The following is an 8,823-nucleotide window of genomic DNA, read 5'->3' on the forward strand; positions in this document are numbered from 1 at the left end:
AACATGCCCCCTTTTACATCTAAGAAACAGAAGCCTCAGAAAGGGCACCACTGAGGCCTCCCCTAGTCACGAGTGTGCTGCTGGCTGGGAGGTCCGGCTGGGTGCGGGGGAAGTGGGACCACCCATGGGGAGTGAGCAGGCACAAAACAGGGCTGGCAGAGCCCTCAGGGGGCAGGGGCTGCTGGGGTAGCTACAGTGGGGGTGGCATCCCTAAAAAAATCGAGACCAGCATGCCGCAGCCAGAGGAGTTCACTGGTCCAGGAGAATTTGCACAAAAAGTCTGAGGCGGGGGCCGGCACTGTAGGCTTTATTGGTTTTGTCTAGTCTTCTCTGGGGAAGTGGGGGACGACAGCTTAAAATGGATTTTCAGCAATAATGGACTCCCTCCCGAACTGCAACGCAAAAGAGAGTGTGTCACTTGGGCCTTGGTGGGAAGGTCAAAAGAGAGGGGTGAGCCAGAGGCCTCTCTGAGGAAGGCCCTGGGGCTAAGAAGGCCTCTTCCTGCCATGCTGATGGGCGGCTGGTGTTCTGTTGTGTTCATTCAGCACCAGGAAGCACGGGGTGCTGGGGAACCCCGTTTCCTCATTCCTGGCTTGATGGAGGTGTCCTGGGCCCAGAGCTGGGGCCATCGGGTTCTCAGTAGGGAAGATACTAGCCTGAGCATTTCCAGTGAGGGTGAGGCTGTCTGTGCTCTGGGTGAGAAGCCTCCTAACGCTAGGAGGACATTCTAGTTCCCGCTTTGAAGCCAGGTCCTTGTCCCTGCCCTGGAGCACTTACCCTCCAGGCCTCCAGCCCTGGCCTTGGCACTGCGCCTCAGCCCACCGGAACCTTGTTTCCAGCAGCCTTTATAAGGTCACTGAGGTTGAGACACCACAGCCCACCCATCCCCCAGCCAGTCCCTCATTCCACTGTCCCCACCCCCACCTGGCTGTGTGAGGAATGGGGCCACCTGCACATCATAACACAGCCCCCTCCTGGGGGAGCTTTGGGCCAGCCTCACTTACTCTTTCCCAGCTCCTTGCGGCTGGGGGGACATGTTTGGGGGCTGGAGAAACTTCACTTCCCCTTCAATGGTGGCCCTCTTGAACCCTGGCTTGCTGAAGTCAAGGTAAGGGTGAGGGAAGTGCTTGTCTTCCTGCTTTGAAGTATCCTGCGGCTCCCTGGCTTCTAGTGGTTCCTCTGGCGGCTTCTCTAGCACATCTTTAGTGAGGTTTTCCTGCTCTGGCTTGTCCACGGTGGGCTGGGCAGCGTGACCCACAGTTGGCTCCGTGGAAGGCGTCATGGCCATTTGGAGTGGGGCTTTGATCACATGCCCCAAGTTGGGCAAGTCCCTCCTGCTGGAGGAGGCCATGGCCAGGGAAGATGCGAAGTTGATCAGCTCTGCCAGGCCGATGGTTTGTGGGGAGGGGGACGGCTGGGGGCTTGGAGGCTGCTGGGAGACTTTGTTTGGAAGAGCTGGCTGGGCACTGGGGGCCTGGCTCTGCTTCTTGGAGCACACAGTGTCCTTGGGGGCCGACGGCTGGTCTGGGTGGCAGGCGGTCTCTTTTGTGCTCTCCTTGATGGGCTGCACGTTGATCTCCTGTTGCAGGCTGTGTTCTGAGGCCTGGACGAGCTTGTCTGCCCAGAAGAGGTGTTTGGAGGTCTGCACACAGACGGAGCAGTGGTCGGTGGACACCGGGTCCTCCTCTGTGGTACTCAGGTAGCTGGAGTTTGACCTCACACTCCATCGGCTGATGTCCTGCTGCATTAGCCCTTCCACGTAGGGGTGGAGTGACTCTGTTTTATACCCCTGTGGCTCAGGGTCTTCACTGAAGGGTTCCAAGTTAACCACCTTCAGCTTGGTCTCTGTGTCCAGCTTGGCCTCGGGCTTGAGCATGACAACCGGGCGCATCTCTGGCTGCGGGAAAGGCTTGGGCTTCCATTCTGGCTCCAGTTCTGGGTCTAGGCGCAGGACCTCTTTGTCTGGGTGCTCCAGCTCTAGCAATTCTTTCTCCAGCTGAAAGGTTTCAACAGAAAGCTGAGGAGGCGCCTGCCCCCCAGAGTCCTCCCCGTCACCCATTCCCTGCCCTGCCCCCCTCGTGCTTCTTCTCACTTCCTTTCCCACGCTTGCCTCTTCCAAGTGACCTGCCTAGAGCAGGGAGGTGGTGTGGGCAGCTGGTGAGGGCGGGTGTGCGTGCTCGTGCCAACACTGGCCTGGTGCTAGGGTACCAGAGTTGTGCAGGCTAGGGGCTGGCCAGGCTTTAGAGAAGACAGGCCCCAAAGAGCCCTGCCCCTGGACTCCCACCTCCCCATAAGATGTGACGCTGCCCATTATTACCTCCATGTCATCTTCCTCTTGTATTGGTTGGAACTGGTTTTGGTTTATGCCACCCCTAAGACAGAAGAAGACAGAGTGGGTGACGGGGCTCCATGGGGTGGCTCCAGGGGACGGTGTCTGGAGCCCTTAAGGCCCCCTGCCTTGTACACGAGCTGGCAAGATGCCCTCAGCTCACTCCCCTGTCTGTGCCCACTCCCCACCAAGAATTCCAGACTCATTCTCAAACTTCAGTGAGTTCTGGAAGCGCCTAGAGAGCTGGCCAAGTTGCCCCCCGCCACCTGCAAAAGAGGGATACAGTTGGTTGGAGGTGAGGCCCAGGAATCTTCATTTTAATCCAGCATTCCAGTGAGCCAGTGCCCTTGAAAGCGGCTCCCCGCAGAGGGAAAAGCCCAGAGCAACGCCCTCTCCGGGACCTGCCTGCTCTCAGCTTGGCAGATCTGAAATGCAGGGGGTGTATATGGAGGGTGCCCTTGGTTCTTGTTGGTATTTTGCTGTCATCTTGGCCGTTGCCCTCAGGGCTCAGCCACTGTGACCCCTCTCCTTCTTTAGGCAACTGCCCACCTTCCTTTGGACAGCTGTGTCCTCAGAGAAAGGCAGCTCTAAGGGGTCAGGTCCCCTCCATGTCTTGGGTGTGCCCCAAGCCCCCCAGTCCTCCTCCAACTTCAGGGGCTGGGGGCAGAAGCAGAGGAGGATAGTACCCCCACCCCCTGCTGCCTTTTGGCCTGGATACTGCCCTTGGGGAGATTTTGGAAACGGGCAAGATAGAGGGAGATCCTGGGTGGGTACACATGAAAACCTCACAGCCATGGCAGCTGGTGAGGGCTGGTGACCTTGGAGGGTTGGGGAGAGGTCCTACGATGATGGGGGGAACTAGTGCTCACTGTGTATCCACAATGTCCACCGACTCCTTGTCACAGCAGGGAAATCCATTGGCACCTGGCAGGGAGAAGGAGGTGAGGGCAGGGGAGCTGCAGGCGGGGACAGTCCCTGAGGGGTTCTGGAGTCTGGGCTGGTGGTGCTGCTCCAGCCACGCCCTCCCCCCCTGTCCCTCACCTAAGCCCATGTGCCATCCCCTCGCCTATCCTGCCCCTCGTCTCCTCGCCCTCCCTTGCCCGGGTCACCAGCCCTATCCTCCACGTCTGTCCCTCCACCTTCCGTGATCCATCACTGTCCTCCATTAGGGCGAATACTATCAGTGGTCACTTCCGTTCATTGAGGGCTTCTAGCCCAGGTATTGTGTGGAGCACTTTATATGCTTTAGTTCATTGATTCAACACAAAAAATGAGAAGAGGTTCATTTGCCCAAAGTCCCTCAGCTGATCATTCAGGAAGTCAGGACCTGAATGCAGATTTCACTCAAGAAACTCTTTACTCCCCTGTCCCGCATGCCGTCCTACCCTGGAGCCTACAACTGTGTGGGGTTCCCCATCGCACCCCAGATGAACTTCACCTTTCTCCATTGCTGCCCCCCTGCCCCCTTTCTCCACTCTCTCTGGCCAGGCTTCAGATTTGCCACTCACTCTAACCCTGGCCTCTCCCACCCTGAAATCTGTCCTCTCTTCCCCTGGCTTCTCACACCATCACACCCTGGGGTCATCTATCTCCAACTCTGGGCCAGAGTTCTCACCCCAGGCGCTTGATTTGAGGTGAGGCTGACACCCATCTGGTTATTTATGAGCTCCAATCATCCTCTGCAGGAGAGACTGACTCCTTGGGGGAGGCCCCCCCACCCCAGTCCCCTTCCTGGAAGCTTGTATCTTTTATTGCAGAAGCTTCTTTTTCATCTTTTGGGGATAGGGGCCACCAGGCTGTCCCATTCTCTGCTTCCTAGCGTACTGGATAGAAGTTGGTGGTGGGGCCATCATGGCAATGGGCAAGCTGGGTCCCTACGAGCCTGGAGTGTGGCAGGAAGTGACAGCCTTGGCTCTGGCTGAGAAGAAGTGCTCCCAGGATTAGACCAGAAGGATTAGAATGTGCTGTGGCCTCTCCTTAGAGATGTAGAGGTTGGAGAGTGTCCTTGAATGGCTGGTGCTGTTCCTGGGATTTGGCTTCCTCCATGTTCAGTCTGGGCCTGGGATCAAGAGTGCTGGGCTAAGAGTACACCAGGGACAGGCTCACAGTGGTGGGCTCAGTGGCCTCTTCAGAACCCATCACCTCCTTGACCACCATGCTTCCTTCGACCATCCCTTGGCTTTCTCTCCATGTCTCTCTTCCTTTGCAATTCTACCTGCCCCAAGTGCTGCTATTCCTCAGGCTTCTGACATCAGAGACTTCTTTTGCTTGCTTTACAAAGTTTCCCTGGGAAATTTAATCAACACCTGCAGCCTTAAACCTTCCATAAACAGCAACTGGATATGGATAGAAGGGTAGAAATTATTATAGTGTAAACCTCATTGCAGCACTGGGGGATGGAAGCAAAATCTGAGGTTGATTCAACTTGGGGCCTCTGTATCCAACTTGGAGCCTCTGTACCTAACTTGGGGATGTTCTATTAAGGATTCAAGTGACATTCTGTAGTGCGTGAAATCATTTCAATTTCCAATTTTGGGTTGCTATTATATAGAAATGTATTGATCTTGTATCCTGTAACCATCCTAAAATCTTATTAGTTCTAGTAATTTTTTTTAGATTCCATAGGGTTTTCTATGTAAACAATAATGTTCGTGACTCAACACAGTCTTACTTCTTCGTTCCCAACCTGGATGTCTCTAATTTCCTTTTCTTGCCTTATTGCACTGAGAATAATCTCCAGTAAAATGTTGAAGAGAATTGAGAGTGGATATCCTTGCTTTGCTCCTGAGCTTAGGGGGAAAGCATTCAGTATTTCACCATGAAGTATAATGTTATAATTTTTCTCATAGATGCCCTTTATCAGGTTGAGAAAGTTCCCTTCTATTCCTAGTTTACTTAATTTTTAAATAGGAAGGGATGTTGGATTTTATCTGATGCTTTTTCTGAATTTATTGAGACTATCTTATGGTTTTTCTTTTATATTCTGTTAATATATTATGTAAGTTATATATAGCATATATTATGTTAACCTATGTTACATATTATTCTGTTAATAATTCTTTTATAATTTGTTTATGGTGAAATACATTGATTTTTAAAAGAAATTTATTTATGGCTGCGTTGGGTCTTAATTGCCGCACGCGAACTTTCTCTAGTTGCAGTGAGTGGGGGCTACTCTTCGTTGTGGTGTGTGGGCTTCTTATTGTGGTGGCTTCTCTTGTTGCAGAGCACAGGCTCTAGGCGTGTGGGCTTCAGTAGTTGTGGCACGTGGGCTCAGTAGTTGTGGCGCATGGGCTTAGTTGCTCCGTGGCATGTGGGGTCTTCCCGGACCAGGGCTCAAACCCAAGTCCCCTGCATTGGCAGGCGGATTCTTAACCACTGCGCCACCAGGGAAGCCCTAAATTGATTTTTTTAGACGTTAACTCAATCTTGCATTCCTGGGACAAATCTCATTTGATCATGATGTACTATCTTTTTATACATCATTGAATTTGATTTGCTAACTTTCAAAAAGGATTTTCACATACATGTTCACGAGGTATATTGGTGTGTAATTTTCTTTTCTTATTATGTCTTTGTTAGGTTTTGATATTCTGGCTTCATAGAATGAGTTGAGAAGTATCCCCTCTTCAATTTTCTGAAACAGTTTGTGTAAAATTGATATTATTTCTTCTTATGTTTGGTAGAAATCACAAATGAAGCTTGTGGACCTGGGCTTGGAGTTTCCTTGTGTGAAGATTTTAAATTACAAATTCAACTTTCAAAAATAGATACAGGGCTATTTAGCCTATCTATTTCTTCTTTTTTATTGTGGTAAAATATACATAACATAAATTGCCCTTTTAAAACTATTTTTAAGTATACAGTTCAGTGGCATTAAGTACATTCACATTGTTATGCAACCAACACTATCCATCCCCAGAATATCTATTCTTCTTGAGTCAGCTTTTGGAGTTTGTAATTTTTTGTTAAAGGAATTTATCCATTTCACCTAAGTTGTCAAATTTATTGGCACAATTTGTTCCTAATATTCCCTTGTTATCTTTTTCATATCTAAAGAATCTGTAGTGATGTCACCTCTTTCATTCCTCATGCTAGTAATTTTTGTCTTTCTTTTTTTCTTGTTCATTTTGGCTGGAGATTTATCAATTTTGTTGATCTTCTTGAACCAGCCAGAGATATGTCTGATTCCTGTCTGGTCACCCTAAAGTGACATCTGCCAGGCAATAGGCTCCTGAAGTCATAGGTTCCCAATCAGCTTTTTATGATTTCACTATTACACATGAACAACCAAGCATCACCAGGTATTTGAGAAAACTGCTAACATAGGAGTGACAGACCAAGAGAAAAAAGCACTCCAGAGTACCAGAGGTAATTTGAGAAACTGAAGGAAACTTAAAAACTCTAATCATCTTCAGAGATTCAGAAATGAAGATATTCAACAATATATATTGCATCCAGAAAACAAGAACAGGATACTATTTTTAAAAAAATTAAGAAAAGAAAGAGCTTTTTGGCAAATAGAATTGGAAAATAAAATACAGAGAATATTCCTAGAAAGTAGAACCAAAATATCAAGACAATGTGAGAGAAAAGGATCAAAAGGAAATCTAGGGCTTCCCTGGTGGCGCAGTGATTAGGAATCTGCCTGCCAATGCAGGGGACACGGGCTTGAGCCCTGGTCCGGGAAGATCCCACATGCTGCGGAGCAACTAAGCCCATGCGCCACAACTACTGAGCTTGTGCTCTAGAGCCTGCGAGCCACAACTACTGAGGCCCACGCACCTAGAGCCTGTGCTCCACAACAAGAGAAGCCACTGCAGTGAGAAGCCTGCACACCGCAATGAAGAGCAGCCCCCCACTCATCACACCTAGAGAAAGCCCACGCGCAGCAATGAAGACCCAATGCAGCCAAAAATAAATAAATAAAATAAAGTTAAAAGGAAATCTAATTCTGGGTTATAGAAAGGGGATTCAGAAAGAATGGAGAACATGGAGAAGAAAAATCAATATTTCCCTGAGCTGAAGGATGTCATTGGCTTAAAAAGGGTTCACTGAATGCCCAGCACTACAGATGTCAAAAGATCTTTGCTGTAAAAGTTCATTGCACCAAGAACAAAGGATTCCTAAATGTTTCTAAGTGGAAAAACAAGTCACCTACAAGGGGAGGAGAATCATACTGGCAGCAGAGTTAGCAACAAAGGTTGTCTTTAAAATTTCTGAGGAAAATGGTTTTTAACCTAGAATTTTATATCAAGCCCAACTATCATTTCAGCCATGGAAAACTCAGAAAATGTACCTCTTTTTTGGGGGGGAAGTTATTTGAGGATGTGCTAAAGCAAAATAAAGGTGTAAAACAAGAGAGTCAGGAATGAAATAGTGTGTCCACCCCCGGAAAGAAGCTAAGTCCCAGATGTTAACTATATAGAGGCCTACAACCAGTACACATTGGTGCAGGAGAATAGAGGATCCTGAGCAGTAGGTCTCTGAAATAAAGAAGATCTGACAAGGTAGTTGGCTAGATATAGAGGTTGAAGAAAACAAAGACTATAATAAAAGCAAAGAGTACAAGGAAAAGGCCACTAAAAGCTCCAGGAAAAACAAAAAGCTGTATGAGAAAGAAAAGGTAGTTGTGGTACCTTTTCTGGCCCTGCAGTGAACAGTTGTTATGTAGTCACAATAAGGTAAATCCTGTTTATTAACTTTCAACTTTTAGAATCAATATATAAACAAAATTTGGAAAACATAATTATGTTTATGGGACACTATGAATGTTACCGACCTTGATATTAAAAAAACAAAAATACAGGTTAGAGGCTTTGGGAGGTGTAAGGCAGGGAGGAAAGCTGAAGGGAAAGGTAGGGTCACTAAAAACTTCATCTTACTATGTGTGGTGTCAAAAGATATTCTCTAAAGTTGATGAAAAAAATAAAGATATAAGTATATTAAATTTACAGAGGTTATCAGCATATCTAAAAACAATTGAAGTTGGGAGGATGGGGGAGGGTGGTGTCATTAGAGCAAGAAAGTGGTAACGTCTAGAGCTGATAAACCAAGAAAAAGCCTGTGAGCTTGTAGAGAGATAAGAAGGTAACTAGGCAGAAAAACTGTTCACATGAAACAGGAGTGGTTGCTCTGAGGAGTGAGGCTGGGGGTGTGTGGTACAGGGGATTCTGGTTTCTCAGCACTGAATAAGCTCTTCAGTACTATTTAACCACATGCATATATTTCTCTGATAAAGTTAAAAGAAAATGTTGAGCCCCAGCTACTGGCCAGGCACTGTGCTAGGGGCGGAGGAGATAGTGATGGACATACACAGTCTCCGCCCCCTTGGAGCTTTCAAGCCTGTGGCTGTGACCGCAGGAGACCCTCCAATCTCTATTTCTTACTCTCACTTCTCCTGAGTTCTAGACTCAAACTGCAATCACTGATTACACATTTCTCCCTCAGGGGGCCTCAACTTCACCTTGTCCAAAACACTACGGATTCCTTGT

At 48.3% G+C, this 8,823-nt stretch overlaps 1 protein-coding gene across 1 annotated transcript; it reads right to left on the reverse strand.

Annotated features, from left to right (window-relative positions):
• Nucleotides 1–307: 307 nt before the first annotated feature.
• SPATA32 (spermatogenesis associated 32) lies at nt 308–3,495 on the reverse strand (the record flags this gene model as incomplete). The annotated part of the gene is made up of 5 exons (XM_079725496.1): nt 308–392; nt 1,005–2,128; nt 2,318–2,372; nt 3,199–3,285; nt 3,371–3,495. The coding sequence occupies 5 exons, from the start codon at nt 3,493–3,495 to the stop codon at nt 308–310; spliced, it is 1,476 nt and encodes a 491-aa protein (XP_079581622.1).
• Between the last annotated feature and the right edge of the window lie 5,328 nt (nt 3,496–8,823).

Source organism: Hyperoodon ampullatus (genome assembly GCF_949752795.1).
Source record: "Hyperoodon ampullatus genome assembly, chromosome: 19".
In the NCBI taxonomy this organism is placed as follows: domain Eukaryota; kingdom Metazoa; phylum Chordata; class Mammalia; order Artiodactyla; family Ziphiidae; genus Hyperoodon; species Hyperoodon ampullatus.